A 21,838-nucleotide genomic window follows, 5' to 3' on the forward strand; every position below is an offset into this window, starting at 1 on the left:
TGCTGCTTTATTTAATTGAGTATTTCAAACCTTTATTTAATACTAACCATTTTTTATTTTATTTTTTAATAGAGATGGACCAATCAAAAAAGAGTTATAGCATTTATGACTCTTCAAATTAGGGAGTATGATTGAAGTTGAAATTTTTTAGAGAGCTCATAAAATAACTTTCTTATATTCTTAGCCAAATTTTAATTAAGAAATAGAGAGCATCATTGTGGATGCTCTAAGTCCTTATAGGTCGAGGTCGTGAGTATGTCCTGGTGCTGGTGGTGAAAGTAGTTAATCTTTTCCTAAACTTTTTGTCATTAAAAAAAAAAACTCTACACCATTTAATTTCTATAAATAAACTCAAAAATGACAACTAGTCCTATATTGGATATAATAGTAAATCTCTCATAAAACTATTGAGAATTTGTCTCCTTACACTTTTAATTTTTTAAAAACAGAGTTGCCCCGTGAATCATGCAGTGTTTTTAAATATGAGATAGAAAAGGACTTGACCTGGGTTTTATTAGTATTTTACCATGCTTAGGTATTAGAATATTAGACCTTAATTGATGTCCGTAATATAAGAGATTTACTTAAAATAGTCACTTTCACACATCGGCATATATATATATATATATATATATCTGTGATTATCCATGGACGTAAACTTTTTCAGAGCTATATTATATAAACGTAAAATTTCATGTCAAATCATTTCTTCATTTTAGACCAGTTCAAAGAATTCGATATTTCAAGTGTAATAAATGCCAACAAAGGTTAATGCTCGTAGCAGCAATAATAGACCTAGAAGGAAGCTCTACGGCTCCTTCCTTCCTTTTCCTTGCCTTTTATATCGAAGTGTAATGTAAGTGGAGCTCTGTCCAAATTAGCTTTACAAAAAGATAGCTGTTTTTAGTGCATCGATGTATACCTTTGCTTGTTGGACTTTGGAGTGAGATCAAAAGCTACAGACACTCAGACAGGCAGTCAATACATAAAAAAATAAGGCCACAACACATTTCTTAGGATCTAAGTATACAATACGGTCCCACCAGTATATAAAACAAGTCCAAATTACACTTGTAAATGGTAGGTGTTTGGTGCCCAGAAAACACAGAGCAGCAGCACAAGCATCAAAGCCCCGAAGTCAAAGGGAAGCCTAGATTGAATCAATAACAAACACAATGGCCCAACAGCACCATTGGATTAAAACGAAGCTTGTAGGAACCCTTGTATTTGGCTAGGTCATTTTCTTGAAGGTTTTTTACATATATAGATTATAATTTGATACGTATGGCATAAAGCTTGTACGGATCTTCTTTGTAAGATTTTCGTATTGTTAAAAAAAAATGGATTAAAACGACGATGATTATGATAAACACCAAATATGTAAGGTTTTCGAGGATTATCTTTGACATTAAGTGTCATATTAAGTATAATGCACAATCAGATACAAACCGCAACATAGGTCTCGACAAGAGTACGAAAGACTGAATCTTCCAGAAGAGCCTTATCTAATGGCAGCTGGATAAGGCCATTTTTCTCTCCACTAAGAAATTCCCTCGTGGAAAACAAAAGAAATTAAGGTCCAACTTGGGATTGCTATTATTTAAAATAAAAATAAAAATTGTTTCTTCTGTGCTTTGAAAATAATCAATTGTAAAGCAGTTCCATGTTTGGTAAATAATATTTTTAAAGTGTTGTTAGTATAAAAGGCAATGTAAAAACCGTTTAATAAATTTTAATATAAAACTAGTGTAATTGTGGATATTGACATGATGTTAAAAGTGTTATATACTAACCATGTGGTGGTGGGAGAGGGAGGTATTGGCGGTGGTGATGGTAGTAGTGGAGGTGAAAATAAAGGTGAAGGTGGGCGGTGGTGATAAAGGTAGAGGTGAGGTGGTGGTGATGGTAGACGTCATTTTAGAAATTAATGATGGCATTATGGGAATTGAAAAAAAAATTATTAAAGGCTCTTATCTGCTTCTTGCGAAAGCATTATTGAAAAAGCAACCTAGATGCTACTTCTAAAAGCTGCTGTCAGAAGGTCATTGCTTTTAAAATAATCATGATATTTTATTTTGACTAAACACCTTAAAGTGCTTAACTTTAAATTGAAGCAGATTTTTGGCCAAAAAAGGCAATCCCAAAAATGTAGAATGATACCCTAAACCTCAAGAAATCATTCATCCTTCAAGATAGAGTTTACAGAAACTCAGGTAATGCATATCAAGTGTTATGTGGTAAGGTTTCTACCTCCTCTTTTCCCATATGAAATTTGTCAGGTTTGACATTATTATTTCCACACTTTTGGTTTAGATGAATTTTAATAGTATCCATGTTACACATATTGGTGAAAACAATGAAGTTTTTTTTAATTTTTGGGATTCTTTCTATACGTGTGAGTAATTATAACAGACGATTCCTAAATTTGTGAAATTAAATGATATTTGGTTCTATGAAAAGTCATGGCATGTTGAGTTTACAACTTAGAATGGTGCACCTAGAGATAAGAATTAAGTTTTGTATTATATTTCGCTTATTAAGTTTTATTTTCAAATTTTGTTCTTCGGTTAAACTACCAAGCTTAAGTCTTTACCCATTAATTTTAACAGGCAATTTCTTTTCTTAGACTAAAATTTTCATCTGAAAATAGAGAACGGTTGTTGCGAAAGCCTTTGATTGTTTCCGGAGGTTATTAATGGATGATCTGGGTCGGGTTGATGGATGTTATATGTATCTAGATTACTTATTTCAAAGTTTCTTGTTGAGCTACATCAGCAATTGTAGTTTCCGAGTCCAAAAGCAAAATCATCATGTGTTTGCTAGTTCCATTTGATGAAGTTTGTGTTCGAAAACAATTATAATATAACCAAATAACAGAATAATAACAAATGAAATATGCTTTATATACAAGGACGGTCCCTAGAAGGGACTAACCTGAGCTATAGCCCAAGTGAGTTGTTATTTTATCAGCCTAAAATTTAATTTAGCCTACTTATGCCTACTAATGACAATCATGCTGCGTTTACATTCAAAGACTCATAAGTTCATCGCTCATCCAACAATACACTCAAGAAAAAGAAGATGAGACAAACTAATGAATTGAATTCTCTTTGACTATTCCATGACATTTTTGTGTAAGAGATATTTGTAAAGTTCTCTCTAAAATGAAAAGTCTTTCTATCTTATTATTACTTTTTTAGCCTACTGCCAACTTCTTGATATATATATATATATTATGAATAGTTTATTGCTAATTTTCCTTTCACTGATAACCCTCTTCACATATTATCCCCTTAAGTGAAAAAATTAAATAAATAAATAAACTAATTGGTATGTTGCAGTAGCTACACCTTATGTTCCACTCTTTGGTGTGTATATAAAGTAAATTTAGCCCACTGCATTTTAAAATCCTAGATCCGTCTCTGTTTATATATATAATCAAATAATAATCTCACTTCTTTTGGAACATATAAACTATAATGCAAGATCGGTTATGACGCAGCACAAGCAACAAAGGTTTCAAACGAAAACCTTGAGTAACAAGATATCTGGATTCCACCAGAAATTGAGAGTAATTCTCTTGGTATAATTTTATTCAAATCTGAGTTACTAAAAAAACGTTCACCAAACCTGTCTAAATACACATCTCTCAACCCTTGAGCTGCTAGGGGAGTTATTATATTAAAACTGAAAAGTAGAATTTATTCCAGAAATTAACTACGAAACTTTGAATGCAGTTTTGGAATGCCAAACGACCTCAAGATGCCAAAATCCACACAGAGCTTTATAGAAATTATTAGCATGGAGGCATTCCTGGTGGCGGAGCTAAAATTTGGGCTCCTAGACCCTTTCCATTTTTCACAATGAACGTCACGTCCATGCCCCATGACATATGCCGATCCAGATGGCAGTGCATAAACCAAACTCCTGTGATCAACCAAAAAGTCATTGACATCAAATGATCAGCATCATTCATTATAACTTTATTAATTCAGAAGTTAACCAAACCAGAGGAACGTCTTACCAGGATTGTCTGCCTTGAATCTAATGGCAGTCCAGCCATTTACAGGGACAGCGATGGTGTTTTGAAGAGGAGGGTCAACAAGATTATATTTCAAAGGGTCCTTATCCTCGTCAAAATTCCCAAGTCCCCATCCAACAACATAGAAACTGAATCCATGGAGATGCATTGGGTGGTCATCCCCTGCAACCAAATTTGTCCCCTGAAACACAATCTCCACCGTCGCGTTGTACTCCAGTATCTTCACTTTCGTCCCCTGTTTCGGGGTCTGTAAGTACAATGGCAAGTTCTGAGCCGTAAAATTAAACAGAAAAGGTGGGAAATTCGGAAATCGAGTTCCAAATGCCCCATTGACATGGTAATAGTAAGCCTGCAATATGTCAATGCTGGGGTCGACAAAGCTAATGTTGTTGACGCTAGCGGCCAGACGTGTCCCATTAGGCCCTGCACATGAATTATTTAGGCATGGTCTTGTGTTGACAGAAAGTGTGTAAAACAATGGAGTTGTTATGTTGCGCGGCACGTCAACGGGGTGGTTTTTGTCAGCTAGACTTCTGAGACTACCAGTAAAATGAACCGATGCTTTGGTGTCGTTATGGGAAGGAAGATTAGGCAAGGAAGGGGTTGAAGTTGAGGTATAATTTCCATTGTATTGTAGTATGGCGGTGGTGGTTGTGTTGTCATAAAGAATCCCAGCCCCACCGACGTAGGCTTTAGCAGCAATGTAGTAGTGGTTGGGGCTCTGGTCAGCAGTGAACAAGAGGTCAATGGTTTGGCCGGGTGATATTGTGACATAATCTGATGAAAATGGCTTGGTGTAGCTAGCATCTGAGCCCACAACCGTGACCTTGTGATTGGCAATCGAGAAAAACAGAATCTCTTGCGCAGCTGAATTGATTAGCCTTAGCAGGTAGGTCTTCCCATAATCAACCATCAGCTTGAATGTGTCTGGTTTTGAGCAAGGATAAAGGTCGCCAGGTTGACCATTGATGAGGAAAGCACTGGAAATGTTAGGGTCCCCTCCACTTTGAATAGTTTCATTATAAAGCTGTCCTATATCTTCCTTCCACCACTCCCCTACAATTTTCAAGTCAATTTGTTGAACATGTATATATCCAATAACATTATATTATTGTCGAATTAATTTTGCATTACGTACCTAAGATGATTGGAAATTCTGCATGAGGCTTGGGGAAAGGGTAAGTGGCTCCTTTCTTGGGGAAGATGACCATAGCGCCGTGGACGGTGGCTCGATCCCACTCACTATGAGCATGCCACCATAGGGTGCCTTCCTCTGAGGAAAATATGATGGTTTGGGTAAACCTGCCTCCTGGTTGGATTGGGCACTGCGTGATATAATCAGGACCGTCCGACCATGGATTCCTTGGTTGCTTAGCTCCATGCCTGAAATGAAATCCTTTAATTATATATCACAAGTCACGATTACATAAAAATAATACATTTAAATAAATAAATAAATGAATATTACCAGTGGATAGTAATGTTACGATTGCCCTTGTTATAGACATCGACGATGATGGTATCTCCCGTGTGAGCATACAGTGTTGGTCCAGGAAACTGGCCGTTTACAGTCAATATGTTCTTTGTGCTACAGAGTCTTCTGTATGGAGTTTCATCCACCTACGATGTTTACAAAGATATCCTTCATTAGTTTTGTTTATTTCAAGCTCTGAATCAATCAACATGATCATATATACATAACCATGCATGCATGCATGCAATTGATACACACACACACACACACACCACTAGAAAATATCAGAGGAGTTAATTAAGATGATATAATACTATACTAATTACCACAAAAGTGTAACGAGGCCAAGCTTGGCAATGGAAGATGCCAACACACAATAACGTCAAGCCTAAAAGTTGCAAGCTAATTAAAATCTTCATGGCCAACATGAGTCTTTCTCTTCTGGCTTTTTTCTATGACTAGCTGAGCTACAGCTAGCTGATGCAGTTCAGATGAGTTCAGGAGGCATATTCCATAATGCCATGCCACCTATATATACACACACATAGAGAGAGAGAGAGAGAGAGAGAGAGAGATAAACACGAGCCAACAAACAATTAGACGTAATCGAAAATTTGCTGGTGAAGGTACCCTAAAGCATTTCAGTCATTGCGAGAATTTCGCTTTGAATTGAATTCAAGGATAAGCTAGTTTGTTCTTGGCTGCTTCTTTATTGTTATTAACATGTTCAGTGAGAGTTACCTAGCCCCCATATTCAATGAATGTTACTCATCGCTTTTCCTTTCACTCCCTAACATTCCTTCTTATATATTCTCATTCATTCCAGTCACAGATGAATGAAGTTTCCACTGACCATCAATTAATCTTGGATATTGTAATCATTATAACAACTCATTAATCTTGGATTATAATCATCAGCAATTAATAAGCGAGACTAGAGTAGTTTTTTTTTTTTACATTTACCAGCTCAAATATGTATATGTATATATGCCTGCAGACTGCAGCCATTTTAGATATATATATTGAATTCATTCCCCCACCCCCACCCCAGTCTCCATCAACGGCCCAGAGCCAGCTGAAATAAGGATACCTAATCCAACATAATTAAGAAAGAGGAAAGACCACTTTATAAACAAACTATCTGATCAACGGTAGCAGTTGATTCATACCTCACCAGCAAAATTCCAACATCCTGTATTTTATTGCCTGACTTGAGGCTTCATTACGGTACGTAACACTTTCAGGAAACCAATAACAATCAACAGATTTATTTATCCTAGTACATCACATTGCACGATTTACTTTGCTTCTACTTTTCTATTTCTGGTGCTTAATGGATAAAATATTTACCCTAGTGCTAGTACCTGATAACGAAATTTGAGCAACAACCAAAACCAAACAGTTTGGTTTTGGCCTCTGTATAATATTAATAGCATGTGAATCTTTTTACCATCCTCACCCCGGAAGGAAGGAAGAAAGAAGTATGGTAAATCAGAAAAAATACGTATTAAACAAAAAACACGATCATCACATCACATCACATCACATGTGATGTGAGAAGACAATGATAAAGCTCTGGTCCAATGAATTCTCAATTTGGGATCAAAGACAAACAACACGAAGGCCATTGTTGCGGGTTATTGGGTTAGGTAACCAAACCAAAACACACGCCACTCCACCACTTTGGTCCAATGGCTGTGAGATCAACATCTTACACAATAAGGTCAAAGGAACTCACTCCCACCTGGAGGTGGCCGCCGCGGCTCTTGCATTTTGGTCTTATATATATCGTTCACACGTCACACCCTCAACTTTCGATTTAACTGTCACACATTATAACATGTGTTAATTAGTAACAACACAACATAATTTAACTGCCACAAGTATTATAATATGTGTAAATATGACCGTCACATGTATGTAATATGCCAAGAGTTAAGAAAATGGGGCCTATTATATGACATATATACGGGAACTATATATTAGTTTGATTTACGGTTCTTTTTTCAGTGTTTTAGAACACACCTATTTCCTGACACACAGTTGCATTCAATGGTCATTGGTTTGTCACTGACTCGCTAGAAAGATGTTCCTCCGTCTGCTATGTTTAGATTAGAAATCAGACAGGCTTTCCCAAGTTGAATCAATGCATCGCTTTGCATAATCAAATTTTAGCATTGTTAATGTTCACAAAGAAACAAAAAAGAAAGAAAGAGCTATTGACGTGAGTCTCCTAATTAATCAAGGAGATTTATTTCATTAATTAATTAAGACATTTACTTTCTTATTTTATATAGTTGACAAATAATTGTATAATTAGAAGATATTATCTTAATTGATTACCGTATCTATTTCCTTGTAAAACATTGATATAAATTCCTATATATACCTCCTTATGGAGAAGAATAAAACTTAACATAAAGTATTCAAACCATATTCATATTTTAGCATGGTATCAGAGCAATCGATCATAGGTTGTCTTTAAACCCTTATCTCAAATTTCTCACATTCAAATCCAAAACCCTAAATCAAATTCCTCACATTTTTCCCCAAATCCAAATCCCTCAAATCTAAAGTCCTCAAATCCCTAAACACATACCCTCAAATCTTATACACATACATCTCCAATCCAATTCCAACATCAAATTCCTCAAATCAAATTCCTCCAATCAAAATTCTTCACATTCTCATATCATATCTTATTTCTGATGCGATGTCAAGAACCCCTACGATTCTCCCTCTTATTGCAGACTCATAGAAGCATGCGGTCAATCCTGCTGACCCAACTACCCAGCCTCATGCTTCTATCGCCACAACCAACGGTTCTGCTTTTCATACATCCTCTCAAAAATCTGCATGGATTAATGACTCGGGTGCTACGGATCACATGACATTTGATCATGTCCAACTTATTAGTCGCAAATCATCAACTCCATCGGTGGTGTCTAATGCTAATGGTACCCCCTCCCCTGTGGTTGGGGAGGGCTCTCTATCTCTCTCTACTTCCCTACATCTAGATTCTGTATTGCTTGTTCCATCTTTGGACCATAACTTGTTGTCTGTTGCACAACTTACTACTACTTTGGGGTGTACTGTAACATTTTGGCCAAATCATTGTGTTTTTAAGGACATCCTCCCAATTAAAATCATAATCACCACACCAAAGCTTTATAATGAATGAATGAACCACTGTGTCTTACTAAAAGTCCCATTTGAAACCAAAAGAGCGACCATGAAACATGGAACATGAAACCACCAATACTAAAAACTACTGAAGCCACAAATTGCAGTTTATTGGTGCCTTCCTTTTTCTCTTCCTTTAGTAATGATCCTTCATGTATAAAGAAAAAGGAAATGTATGTTTAAAAGCTACAAAGTTAAGATCCCCTAACACCAATTATCAGTCCTTATGGTTGTCACACAGCAACTAAAAGCTACACACAAACTGCAAACCTCAGAAGATTACCCTGTTGATGAGCATCGGACCGTGATCCCATATGCCCTCCAGCTGTACTTGCGCCATTTTTTAAGTGTTGTTAGTATAAAAAGTAATGTCAAAACTGTTTAGTAAATTTTAATATAAAACGAGTGTAACTGTGGATAATGACTAAAATGGACATGATGTTGAAAGTGTTATATGCTAACCATGTGGTGGTGGGAAAAGGGGTATTGGTGGTGGTGATGGTAGTGGTGGAGGTGAAAATAAAGGTGAATGTGGGTGATGGTGGAGGTGAGGTGGTGGTGATGGCAAATGTCATTTTAAAAATTAATGATGGTATTATGGGAATTGAAAAAAATTCAATAAAGGAAAGCAGCGTTGAAAAACAACATAGATGTTGCTTTTAAAAGCTGATGTCAGAATGTCATTGCTTTTAAAATAATCATGATATTTTATTTTAACCAAATACCTTAAAGTGCTTAACTTTAAAGTGAAGCAATTTTTGGCAATAAAAAAGCAAACCCAAAAATGGAGGATGATACCCTAAACCTCAAGAAATCATTCATCCTTCAAGATAGAGTTTACAGAAACTCAGGTAATGCATGCCAAGTGTTATGTGGTAATGTTTCTACCTTTTCTTTTCCCATAGGAAATTTGCCATGTTTGAAGTTATTATTTCCACACTTTTGGTTTAAATGAATTTTAATAGTATCCATGTTACACATATTGGTGAAAACGATGAAGTTTTTTTCATTTTTGGGATTCTTTCTATACATGTGAGTGTTTACAATAGATGATTCCTAAATTTGTGACATCAAATGACATTTGGTTCTTTGGAAAGTCATGGCATGTTGAGCTTAGAACTTAGACTGGTTCACCTAAAGATAAGAATTAAGTTCTGTATTATATTTTCTACAGCGAGTGTTTATGACAGATGATTCCTAAATTTGTGAAATCAAATGACATTTGGTTCTCTGAAAAGTCATGGCATGTTGAGCTTAGAACTTAGACCGGTTCACCTAAAGATAAGAATTAAGTTTTGTATTATATTTTGCTTATTAAGTTTTATTTTGAAATTTTGTTCTTCTATTAATCTACCAAGCTTAAGTCTTTACCCGTTAATTTTAACAAGCAATTTCTTTTCTTAGACTAAATTTTTCATCTGAAAACAGAGAGCAGTCGTTGCGAAAGCCTTTGATTATTTTTGGAGGCTATTGATGGATGATCCGGGTCGGGTTGATGGATGTTATGCATCTAGATTACTTATTTCAAAGTTTCTTGATTGAGCTACATCAGCAATTGTAGTTTCGAGTCCAACAGCAAAATCATCATGTGTTTGCTAGTTCCATCTGATGAAGTTTGTTATCCATCTTCCCTTTCTATTGTTTCGATTTTAAAGTACGCATTCTAATATTCTATATTGTTCATCTTCAGCCCCATCTATTTTTGTAAGAGCATCTCCACCCACAAGGGCTAAGTCTAAGGCAAGGGCAAGCAAAGGTTGCAGCTATTCACATGAATAGTGTCAGCCTTTGTATTTGTGGTTCCACCTATGAGGGCAAAGTCTAAGGCAAGTCAAGGGCAAGAAAAAAATATATATATGCAACAAAATATAAAATTGTTATGTATTTATAGGGAAAGTGAATAAAATTGTTATGTATTTATAGAGAAAACATCCATAATTTTTTGATATTTTTTTTATAAAAAATTGAATTTTTTAGAATTTTTTTGCTCACGACGTCAAGATAACACCCACGTCAACGCCTCGGTGAAGCCTGCAAAATCTACCCTTGGGCTTGCCCGGGCTGGTGGGACCCAGAGATTGCCCGTCTTTGCAAGTGATGCTTGAGGTGTATTGGGCTTGCTCGGGGCCTTTACCCTTTGATAGCAGCTGGAGTGCTCTAATCAGCATGAACAACTTTGCTAGAAAATCTCTCTCTCTCTCTCTCTCTCTCTCTCTCTCTCTAGATGTGAATTCTCTTGCAATCACTTTAGAGTCAGCATTTCTTGTAAAAATGCAGACAACAATGACCCAACACCGTTGGATTAATCTAACCATTTCCAAGTAAGATACAAATATGCAGACAGCATTTTATATCTAACCATGTCAGATAAAATAACCCACAGAAATAAATATTACAAAAGCAAGCAGCATATAATTAAGGGACATTTTGGAAAAAGCAAAAGGAGAGAGAAATTTTTTAAAAGAAACAAAAATGGACAAAAATGCCCTTATTTATTTTTAGATTTCCTAAGGAATCCAATATATTTGCATGTCTTTGATTTGAAAGTTGAGTGGTTTTTTTGTCTTTTTTGAAAAAATTTTGGCTTTTTCCAAAAGTGAAATTTTTTTTATGTCTAAAACCTAAAAAACCTTATAAGGGTAATGGTACTATGTGGATCATTATGATAAACACAAGTTTAACTCATATTATTACCACACTCACCAACAGAAAGGCTTATTGGACATAGCCAGAAAACCACACACCAACAACTAATACAATTTACAAGCATATATTCAGCCTGATCTTGAAGAATTAACATCACACAAGCCACCGCTGCCTTATTTAGAATCCCCCTTTACTCGGCATCAGCAAATCTGGAAAAAAATAAACATTGGCATGTTACAATGTGAGCAACTATGGAGAATTATGGAAGGAAATCAATAAAAAGTGAGGTGTTTTTCATACTCACCCAAGCTCTGAGAGTCTCAAATGTGCTTCAGCATAATCCGCAAAGAAAGCGTCCTCGTCCTAGTTAAAGCAAAATCACCACAACCGAAAACGGGATCAAATTAACATCAAGACATAAAAAGAGTATAGCTAAGCTATAATTTAGTGATCACATTAAGTATAAAGCAGGATCAGATACAAACCGAGGCATAGGTCTCAACAAGAGGACGAAAGACTGGATCCTCCAGAAGAGCCTTGTCTGATGGCAGCTGGATAAGGCCTTCTTTCTCTCCACTAAGAAGTTCCCTGTTTGGGAAACAAATCAGATTAACTATCTAGAACGTGGTATAAATTCAACAGTGTTATTATTGAAGAAGATGAATAGGTCTTTACTTGAAATAGGAGTTGTCAAAAATGAGAGGGTTGGTTGTCCAGGGTCCCTCAAATCCAGAACGTTCCTTGTGGCACCTACCCTGAAAACAGAATTCCCAAACACACAATATTTAAAACGCTAAACTCCACCAGTAAATGAAACAAATAGAAGAGTTTTGATGGTCTTGCATGAACTGACCAATGTGTGTCCACCGGATAATACAACAATATCCTTGTCACTAAGACCCATGTGACCAAAGACATCCCTCAAATGATCCGAACCTAAAAGGAACAACACAAAGAAAAATTAAGCACATTCATCTTACAACCATACACTAGTTGCAAAATCTGGCCGCTAACTTACCTTTGGAGCCATCCGGCAAGCGACCTTCTGGTGGCGGTTCTTGTTTGTCCTGAAATTAGTACATGACTTGAACCAATGAGTACAAGTTTAAAATAAGATCACATTTTAAAACAATCTTCCCATGCCTGCATTGTTTGAGAGCCGAGAAAGGCACTGTAAACAATCAATATCATCACATATTGTATTGTCAATGTCAATAACCTAAAAAACCACCAAATCAATCAAGTTTCATTAGACCAAGCTATTTGATCCTACATAATTTCCAATTATTCGACAACACAAGGCTAATTAAAAAAAGGAGGACAAACAAATGTGAACTACATGTACTATAGGAAATAGGTTTTCGGCATATAATAAAGGAAACCTCGAGACAAATCACAGTATGACATACGTGTATAAACTTTCAATTTATATAATTTTAATGAGTTACTTTTGCGTATGTTTTATATTGTGATTTGAACGACAAGAAATGGGCCAGTAATTGAAAATAGGCCACGAAGGCACTTACCGGTCTACCAGGGTGGAAAGGAACATCAGGCCCCCCGGTAATTTCCACAGCAACAACTCCGGCCAACTTCAAAACACAATCAAATGAAAACTCACAACATCAATCTACAAATTCAAACTAAATACCAAAACCAAAACCCAAGCCAAATATTATCAACAAATATCTATATACCTGGTAGAAATCTGCGTATGAGAGAATCGGAAACTTCTCCTTGATCGGCTCCAAAAGCCTGACCGCAATATCCAGGCCATTGTTTGCTTCATGAGCAAGCTCCTCCGGGTGCCTGATGGTCCCGAACGGCCCTCCTGTCCTGCTTTGCACGTCGAAGGTACCAGCCGAGTGCCATCTGCGATCATCACCAAACATCAAACACAAAGCAAACACCAATCGTTACCAACAGATGGGGCTCTCAGATCATTAAGTATATGGCAGAGAGAGTTCTTGATTCTTACGCTAATCGGAGAATTATAGGAGCGCAGTGCTTTTCAGCGATGTGTCCTCGGAGCTTTCTCTTGCATTTATCCACTGCCTTCTTATATTCCTCGCTCACAGCCGGGTAGCATTTCGCCATGGCGACAATCTGTTCCACCCTCTGATTGGTTAGTGAGAAAATTAGTATATGAAATTGAAGAGAAGGAAAAGTTTTTCCTTACACGATCGAAGTTGCTAGAAACAGTTGAAGCTTGCTTGAAATGGTCGAAGTTATCAGTACAAACTGCAGAGCACAGAAGCAGGGGAAATTGTATATATAGGAAGCGATTCTGTTTCGGGACGAAGGTTCTAGCGCTCTCGTTTTAGTCCTCGGGTGCTAAACGTACGGCTAGGATCGTGCTCCGTCGGCGATGTGGGGTTGCGATGCTGTGTGCTTTATAAGCGGGAAATGAGACTTGGAATTGTAGAGCCACGTGTCATACGGAGACTGGTGCATGGTTGACTTGGCGGGGCTTCTTCTGTTGTTCAATCCCGTGGGTTGCTACTAGCTTGGTACCGTCGTTTCGAAAAGATACTTTGGCGTTGTTAGGTGTAGGGTTTGACTAAAATTCGATGGGTCATTTTAGCGAGTTCTAGATACCCTTGTATTTAATTTCTGACCAAAAAGAAAAGGAGAAACCATTGTATTTAACAAATGGCTTAAATTAAATCTCGAACATTGTAAACTAAATTTACTTAAAAATAAATAATATTAGCAGTTTTATAATTCTCTTGAACTGCAAATGAGGGTTAGGATAAATTACTAGATAGTACTGTATGGCATTTGTGATATGATAATAGAATGATACTTGGACCTCAATTACTAAGGAGAGAAGAACTAGCGTTATATGTGAATGGACGTTAAGTCACCCGAAACTCTTTTCGCCCCGACTACTAGTTAGCAAATGCCATGTGGTTAGGATAGTGTGCCCGACTGGCCCATTGCACCTGAGTTCGATCATCTTTTTCATACATTAGAGTAGTTTAGAATGTTGTTCTTGTGACAAAAAAAAAAGAAAAAAAAAGAAGCCCCATTTAAAGCAATTTTAATTGTGGGCTCGAAACCCAACTTGTGATATGTATACAAACGCTAAGCCAAGCCCAAAACCGATCCAATATTTTCAGTCAAAGCCCAGCCCAGAAACTATTGGTTGTTCGGGGTTAGGGCAAACATGTATAAACGCGTGGTGGTATTGAAATTAGCGCGAAGTCCAAGGGCGTTAGGTGACACGTCATAGAGTCCCAGTGACACAGGTCATGAGACGCGCAAAAAGGCCACCAAAAAACGCTCGTTTCCACTTTGGCCTACACATCCAAACCCTCAAGCCCTGTTTTTCTCTCTCTCTATTTCGTCGTGCTTTATCCTATCCAGGGTTTCATCTCCACACTCTATTCGGTGCTTCTCTCTCCTCCTCCATCGCACACTGTAAGTCCTCTCTCGAATACCTCAGGAGCAGAGTTGTTTGGATAATTTTTTAATTTTGCATAATACAATTGCAATGCCAATGCGCTATGATTTAGGTCTGCGGGTGCTGAATTTGTAATCGCTGTGGCGTTGTTTGTTTCTCAGGAAAATCATGAGTGACAAGGGAGAAAAAACGTGTCCAATTTGCGCTGAGGAGATGGATTTTACGGATCAGCAGCTGAAGCCGTGCAAATGTGGTTACGAGGTCTGAACGAACCAACACTAGCCTTGTTTACTTGGTCGTTTTGTTTGTTTGTGATTTCTGCTCTTCTGGCCATCATAAATTCATTGTTTCTGCTGCTGCTTCCTGTGTGAATGTGACAATGTGTTTAGTTACTCGCCCATTTAAGTGTAAAAACCTTTGATATAGAAAATTGGATAGAAGGATGTGAAAATGTGATGACATTGTAATTCATATAAATGGGGGTAAGTTTTTTTTTTGGGGGGATATTTTTCCATGGTAACTGTTCAAATTTTTTGGTAGTTCCCTGTGAGCTTACTCTTTGTGCCTTGCTTGATCCCCATTCACCGTCACAGGTGTGTGTTTGGTGTTGGCATCACATTATGGAAATGGCAGAGAAGGATGGAAAGGAGGGTCGTTGTCCAGTGTGCCGTACAACTTATGACAAAGAAAAAATTGTCGGAGTGGCAGCAAATTGTCAAAAGTTGGTACAGTTATTGGAAGAGTTTCTTGTTAATGTATAAAATTGTGTGACAAGTTGAGGATTAACTTTTCCCCTCCTTGAACAGGTTGGTGGCTGATATTAATCTGAAGCGGAAACAGAAAAAGCCCAAGGGACCTGAAGCAAAGAAGCAACTTACTGATGTTAGAGTTCTCCAACGGACCCTAGTATATGTGATTGGATTACCTCTTAACCTTGCAAATGAAGACGTGAGTAGCTAGTGTCTTACTGTGTGTCTCATTTTTGTTAGGTATCTAAGTGGAACCTAGTGCACAACTAATCTGATGTTTTATGGAACTTATATAAATCTGTACTTTTATTGATGTAGATTCTGAAATATGTTTTTGTGGGGTTTTACTAGCTTCTTAAGCGCAGGGAGTATTTTGGCCAGTATGGAAAGGTTTTGAAGGTTTCTGTTTCTCGTACAGCAAATGGGGTTATTCAACAGTCTCCAAACAACGGTTGTTGTGTGTAAGCTGGCTTACTGCTTTCAGTGTCTTAAGTTTAAACCTGCTTGATGTGGAATGCACAGTATTTGGTTCACATTTTCTTTTGTGCCTATGTTTACTAGTCATTAATGATCCCTAATTTTACATAATTATATGCCATTTACAATTTTGATTGGGCTATAGGTGTCTTTCAAGGCTGTAAATGTTTGTCTCTTTATTAGGCATGGTAGCTGGTTATCAAGGCTATATATTTGTTTTTTTTGTTTTTTTTTGTTTTTTTGGTAATAATGGATCATGGTTCCATTCCTTGTATTAGGTATATATCATACTCAAAGGAATATGAAGCAGCTCGATGTATTCAATCAGTACACAGTTTTATGTTAGATGGTAAATCCTTGAGGTAAGCCTGCCTTGGTATCCATTAGGATTATAGTGCCTTGATTGCAGTTTTGTGGCTGAATGAGTTTTGCATTTTCAGGGCTTGTTTTGGAACCACAAAGTACTGCCATGCGTGGTTGAAAAATGTAGTAAGTACTTAACTTATTTCATCTGGGCGAGTTCTTTGCACAAGAAAAACTTAATTTTGTCATCACTAAGAAGAATTCTTTTGCTGGTTCAGCCTTGCAACAATCCAGATTGTTGGTATTTGCATGATTTTGGCTCTCAGGAAGATAGTTTTACCAAGGATGGATTAGTTTCAGCCTTTGAAAGGTATATAAAAGGAGCAATCTCACGTGCCTTCTGTGCATTTGAAATATGCATTAAATGTTGTTATTTTTTTTACTGTTTGGGCAATCTCACTTGTGACTTGGCCCTTATCTCTTTGGTAAATATCATATTGTAGTTTATATCTTAAACTCGACTGTTTCGCAGGAGTAAAGATCATCAAAATATTGGTGTTACAAATAATCTGCATCGGCGTCCGGGGAAAGGTTTACCTCCCCCGATGGATGAGTATAGCAAATGTGAAAGATCAACAGAAGCTAAACCACTTGTTAAACAACCATCAGATGTAAGGCTCTGCACATGTTTTGGTTTATTTGCTTAGGATAGATAATTATACTATAGTGGCAGAAAGGTGCAAGGTATTTTAAAATCAAATGAATGATGATCATTGAGATGGAAGTGTTATAGTCAATAAAATGCATGATTTATGCAGATAAGCTCTGGATGTTATCTATGCAGTGCATTTCAGTTATGTTTAACCTTTTACTTATCTTCTTTCAACAGATTGCTGGGAATGTGGTTAAGAGTTCTTGTGCAGATTCTGACTTTAGAAGATCTATTCCTGCAAGAGCACCTTGGTATCTAATTTTATGATCTGTGGTTTCATGCTTTTGATTGTGTGTTCGAGAACTAATGTCATCTTGGTTTCTCTATCAGGGTCATGGAAGTCTCCCCTAGTGTGCCCACAGCAAGTTCTCCAGGTTCCGAAAGGCTACCCCATCAAAATCCTGAGACGTCTAATGATCTTCATCCCCTTTCATCTGAAGTTGTTAGGAATGAAAGTTCTACTCACAATGTAAGATCTATTATATCTGCAGAAGGCTGTAAAGGGCATTTTAATGGTTTGGATCCACTGGTACTGAATGAACAGAATATCAACAATAATGGTCAAGTAGCTGTATCAAATACTGCTTCAGAAGCTCTAGTAGATAGAACTTCCATAAAAGACTTAGGTTGTCTATTACCAAACAATGGTATTGGTCAAGGGATTAGAGCAACATCCACTGACTTAACAAGTAACAAAAACATATGTCATCCATCGTCAAACTTGTCAAATAAATCCGTTGATAACAAAGGCAATAGCATCGGTGAATTTGATAGGACAGTTGAACCTACCAGTGTGTTACCCGAGATGGGATCAGGCAAGTACTTGGGAGGGTCTGACACCAATAAGCCCAGTATTGACTGCAGTCTTGCTTACGATATAGGAGAGAGTGGCATAATCTCAAATATTTTGGCAATGGACTTGGATGCACCTGAAGGCTCTCTATCTCCTTTTCACAATCTCATTAAGTTGTTGAGTGAAACTGATAAAGATTGCAGTCTCCTGAAAGTACAGAGTTCAAGAAAACTTCTTGATAAAAAGCAGTCCAGGTTCTCATTTGCTCAACAAGAGGACTCTTGCGATAATGTATGGCATGCATCAAATGACTACTCTGCATTATCTGATTTGATGGACAAGAAGGATTCCTTCGTAGATCTTGAGTCTAATAAATTTCTCAGGATTCCTTCATATGCGTCTTCTAAAATTCCAGGTTTGTAACTTTTAATAAGTTATTGTAATGATGTTTTCTCTCTGGCTCTTTTTTCACTCTTCACTTGTTTATTTGTTATAGGGTAAACAACAGGTAGAATCTGCTTTTTGGTAGTTCATGATTTGTCATTTCTCTTGAATCTTGATCGCAAATTTTCACTAGGCATAGCCTTTTATGGTGCTTTATTGTTGAAAGTTTACTCTCACTCGGTATCTTTTAGGTTCTCCTTTTTTATTTAGCATATATGAATCTATAAATTAACTTCTTTTGTCCATTGCTCTGACATTTTCCGACAGTTACAGAAGCTCCTAGTTCAGTCCCGCCAGGATTTTCAATGCCAAGCAGAGCACCACCTCCAGGGTTTCCATCTCATTTGAGCAGCAGGAGGGCGAACCAAGCTTTTGACAGTTCTGGTATGTTGTCTCTTACTTATGTTGTTTTGTGGGCTTTCTTTTGTAGACTCATTCTAAGAGTACTGCTTGTGCCCTCCAGTGAATCATTTGTTGCAACCATCTTGTATATCGACTGGTAATTCTGGCAACACAGGGGATGTTAAGAATAATGGTCAGGCAATTCTGGAAGTTGGTGAAGGAATATTGGCAAGAGGGTTGAGTAGGAGAGCAACTTTATCTCAGTTTAATACTTCTGAGCCTGATGCAAGTCTTCATTTTATGAGGCAGCAGCCAACTTCTACACAACAAAACTTAGGATTTCAAGACCACTTCAGTACTAGGTACTCTTCCCTAAATGATGCACATAGAATTTCTCCACAGCATCAAGATCAATTCCAGCCCAACAATACATCTTCATTTGTACAGTCCAGCACTCAACAATTCAGTGACGTGCATGTATCAAACAGTCATTGGGCTCAATGGAATGAGGTCAGGAGTGTGAGCGATCTTGGTATATCAGATCTACTGAGAAATGATAGATTGGGATTTACCAACCTCATTCCCTGTTATGAGAATATGAAGTCTCCAGCAGGTTGCTTCAGCCATCTAAACAACAGAGCATTTGAAATGTGAGTTTTTATGTAGCTGGAGTTTCTCTTTCGTGCTTGACTGGGGGTCAAGTGTGACTGAGTGGATTGCTCTTTTGATGCTAATTTTCCCTTTTGAAGTAGCTTCACCTTCTGAGTTATATCCACAGTTTATTAGTATCACCTAGTAAGGATCAACCTTTGTCTTTCTCTTTGTCGGAAATTGGTTTTTCTTGAAAAGACGAAGTGATAGGTTCAAGGGTTACTGCATTCTCACAGAATGGAAATTGAGTGAGGGAATTCTATGCATTCATTTGCTAGTGAGGGGCCTCGAGTTTCGACATTCCCTGTCTGTGTGGTAAGTGTCAATGCAGTGACTATAACTCCATATAGTGGAGACATATGTTCTCGAGGGAGGCCTGTTTTCACACTTTCTTGAGTGGAAAAATATAAGGATATCGATATGCTATGATGGGGGTATGAGGGAACACGGATGCACCTATACAATACAACCATTCTTCTAAAAGCGAGGTGAGATACATACAACACAGATATTGGAACACATAATGTCTATTTTCTGTATATTTACGGTAATCAGATTTTGAATATATACTACTATAGTCAAATCATACAAAATTCATAACTATATAGTTAACTTTTCCTGTATGGCTATATCTAGTCTATTGAAAGAAGGTTGTATTTAGATATTAATGCATGCATGAGATCTATCCAAATCTATCAACGAAAATCAGAATACGATCCAAATGTTGGGAAATATCTTTCTCACTGTTGGAAACTTGTCTTGCTTTCTTTATTGTGAACAAATTAAAGTTTGCATAAAGTTCTTCACTAGTGTAATGAGTTATTTGTTTGTCTTGTTTTCTCTATGCAGGTAGACTTGAGGAAAGTGGTTCTGTCGTGTTTGGTTGACCTAATGGATGCATCTAATGTTACCCAATATTGACCTCTGTTAATGTTTTAGAACTCTCACCAGTGATCAAGTGTATAATGACAATGAATGAAATGCTAAATTGAAAGTCAAGTCGGTGTTAATGACATTGCTGGATGTTGTTTACGGAACTTGTTTTGGTTGTCCATAGAGGTATGAATTTTTTAAGAAATTAACTGAAAGGGGATGGAGATTCAATGAGCACCCATTTTTATGTTTATCATCGGTGTCATTACATGTGCAAAGTTGAAGAAACTTTAAAAAAGGCACCCTTGCATGCTTTTGCCTGAGGCATTTAAGGGTCAGATTAGGCAATTAGAGGTGCATTGTCTTCTTACTTGCATGATGTAGGCCACTGTAGTTCTTTTGGTGAAAGATTGTTTTTAAATTCTCGTGTGGTTAGGTTGCTTTTGTAGGGTCGGAACAGGGCTCCGCAGTCTAATCAGTTCACCTTTTCTAGGTCCTTTGGGTACCAGAACGTGCACGCTTATTTTGTATATATAAAATTTTCTGATTTATCAGCCAAATGGAACCCCTACAAAGAGATTAAACTTTGAACTTAGAATGGAGAAGCATCACATGACAATCTGTTTCAGCCCAACTCAACTCAACCAGAATAATTATCGAACAGTCATTAATTAGTGCTTAGAACTGAAAGCTCGTGAGAACATAAGCTTTTGAAGCCCTAGCTAGCTAGACCTTTCTCAACTCTCAAGGGTGTGGTCTGATGGACGTCCTCATGAACTGTTGCTTCAATAATTTCAACTGGCCTCTCTATCGCTCTCTCTCTCTCTCAAGACAATAGTATCCATCCGGCCGCGTGCAAATTAGTTCACTATTGGCATCCCTGTTTGCTTATAAAAAGTGAAGTCTCTTCTCTTGCAGATAGAGAGAGAGAGAGAGAGAGAGAGAGAGAGAGTAAATAAGAATGATCCAAGGGTAAAAAATCTCACTCTATAATTCTGGCAGATACAGAGTGAAGATTAGAATGGTAGCCTAGGTAGGCAGGCAGGACTTTGACTGTGACTCATCAACCTTATCATCCCCTGAAGATTCCATCACATACAGTTCAAAAAGGTACCCCCAAAAATCAAAATATGAGCCTGAGTTGTTTTGTGTTGTATTCTAGTGTGTATTATTGTGAAAGGGAAACCTAGGAACCCAGGTTTATTTACATGCAATGCAATGCAATGCAGAGAGAGAGAGAGAGAGAGAGAGAGAGGATCATGAACATGCCCAACGCCTGTTGACTGGACCACTCTATATATATACATAGTCTACTTTAGAGTAGTAAAACAGCAAATCAGTAAAATAGTAAAAGCAGTTGTACTCCTCTGCACACTCTCGCTCTTTCATTTCAAATAGTTGCAGTGCAGTGGCGTGTACTTACTTGATGCATTCCACACACACAAGCGCTGTGTTTTCTGGTGTGTGTTTGTGAGGGAGAGGAATATACGGTAAAGTTGGGTTTGACTGTGGATCTTCTCATTTGTTTCTAGTAAGTAAGATATAGACACGTGGGAAATGTATTATTTTGTCGAATTAAACAAAATATTTATGTTGTCAAACTGTAAATTTAAACTGTAAATTAAATTGATTCTTATTTGAATCATTAAATGTGTGGCCTAAACTCAATCCAACTTTATAACATCATTACACGTGTAATCTATTTAGACCAAATTTATTGAACATGTAACAAAATATACTCTC

The 21,838-nt window shown here is 37.2% G+C and overlaps 3 protein-coding genes across 6 annotated transcripts; 1 reads left to right on the forward strand and 2 right to left on the reverse strand.

Moving 5' to 3' along the window:
• Nucleotides 1-3,565: 3,565 nt before the first annotated feature.
• On the reverse strand, nucleotides 3,566-6,006 carry LOC103337755 (laccase-15-like). The gene is made up of 5 exons (XM_008240929.3): nucleotides 5,843-6,006; nucleotides 5,511-5,662; nucleotides 5,181-5,425; nucleotides 4,025-5,098; nucleotides 3,566-3,927 (listed from the first exon to the last, which is right to left on the reverse strand). The coding sequence occupies exons 1-5, from the start codon at nucleotides 5,942-5,944 to the stop codon at nucleotides 3,797-3,799; spliced, it is 1,704 nt and encodes a 567-aa protein (XP_008239151.2). The 5' UTR covers nucleotides 5,945-6,006; the 3' UTR covers nucleotides 3,566-3,796.
• A 5,359-nt stretch (nucleotides 6,007-11,365) lies between these two features.
• APX2 (ascorbate peroxidase 2) lies at nucleotides 11,366-13,661 on the reverse strand. The gene is made up of 10 exons (XM_008240917.3): nucleotides 13,525-13,661; nucleotides 13,324-13,451; nucleotides 13,043-13,217; nucleotides 12,872-12,937; nucleotides 12,364-12,412; nucleotides 12,199-12,281; nucleotides 12,021-12,100; nucleotides 11,831-11,933; nucleotides 11,650-11,708; nucleotides 11,366-11,554 (listed from the first exon to the last, which is right to left on the reverse strand). Exons 2-10 carry the CDS (start codon nucleotides 13,440-13,442, stop codon nucleotides 11,536-11,538), a joined length of 753 nt encoding a protein of 250 aa, XP_008239139.2. The 5' UTR covers nucleotides 13,443-13,451; nucleotides 13,525-13,661; the 3' UTR covers nucleotides 11,366-11,535.
• Nucleotides 13,662-14,636: 975 nt separating this feature from the next.
• On the forward strand, nucleotides 14,637-20,348 carry LOC103337728 (uncharacterized). 4 transcript variants are annotated; one of them, XM_008240901.3, is made up of 14 exons: nucleotides 14,637-14,768; nucleotides 14,913-15,012; nucleotides 15,345-15,472; nucleotides 15,558-15,699; nucleotides 15,852-15,961; nucleotides 16,256-16,339; nucleotides 16,418-16,466; nucleotides 16,559-16,650; nucleotides 16,813-16,951; nucleotides 17,170-17,243; nucleotides 17,323-18,200; nucleotides 18,497-18,613; nucleotides 18,693-19,710; nucleotides 20,072-20,348. In XM_008240901.3, exons 2-13 carry the CDS (start codon nucleotides 14,920-14,922, stop codon nucleotides 19,223-19,225), a joined length of 2,439 nt encoding a protein of 812 aa, XP_008239123.2. In that variant the 5' UTR covers nucleotides 14,637-14,768; nucleotides 14,913-14,919; the 3' UTR covers nucleotides 19,226-19,710; nucleotides 20,072-20,348. The 4 variants fall into 4 exon arrangements, with proteins under 4 accessions (XP_008239123.2, XP_088901336.1, XP_088901339.1 ...); XM_089045210.1 differs by having other exon boundaries at nucleotides 18,503-18,613; XM_089045213.1 differs by having other exon boundaries at nucleotides 14,640-14,768; nucleotides 15,345-15,476.
• Nucleotides 20,349-21,838: the final 1,490 nt, after the last annotated feature.

The sequence above is a fragment of the Prunus mume genome, linkage group LG1 (assembly GCF_029339155.1).
Source record: "Prunus mume cultivar Tortuosa linkage group LG1, ASM2933915v1, whole genome shotgun sequence".
Classification (NCBI taxonomy): Eukaryota; Viridiplantae; Streptophyta; class Magnoliopsida; order Rosales; family Rosaceae; genus Prunus; species Prunus mume.

Bases quoted from the DNA above. Each gene is read 5' to 3' on its own strand.
- APX2 (XM_008240917.3), bottom strand. From the start codon at position 13,442: ATGGCGAAATGCTACCCGGCTGTGAGCGAGGAATATAAGAAGGCAGTG. The intron at 12,413-12,871 runs GTAAGTGCCTTC...TACTAATTTCAG, and splicing joins CTTTCCACCCTGGTAGACCG to GACAAACAAGAACCGCCACC. The intron at 11,934-12,020 runs GTAAAGACCTAT...TTTCCCAAACAG, and splicing joins TTTGACAACTCCTATTTCAA to GGAACTTCTTAGTGGAGAGA.
- LOC103337755 (XM_008240929.3), bottom strand. From the start codon at position 5,944: ATGTTGGCCATGAAGATTTTAATTAGCTTGCAACTTTTAGGCTTGACG. The intron at 5,099-5,180 runs GTACGTAATGCA...TGAAAATTGTAG, and splicing joins AGAATTTCCAATCATCTTAG to GGGAGTGGTGGAAGGAAGAT. The intron at 3,928-4,024 runs GTAAGACGTTCC...GGTTGATCACAG, and splicing joins ATTCAAGGCAGACAATCCTG to GAGTTTGGTTTATGCACTGC.
- LOC103337728 (XM_008240901.3), top strand. From the start codon at position 14,920: ATGAGTGACAAGGGAGAAAAAACGTGTCCAATTTGCGCTGAGGAGATG. The intron at 15,962-16,255 runs GTAAGCTGGCTT...TCCTTGTATTAG, and splicing joins CCAAACAACGGTTGTTGTGT to GTATATATCATACTCAAAGG. The intron at 16,340-16,417 runs GTAAGCCTGCCT...TTGCATTTTCAG, and splicing joins TTAGATGGTAAATCCTTGAG to GGCTTGTTTTGGAACCACAA.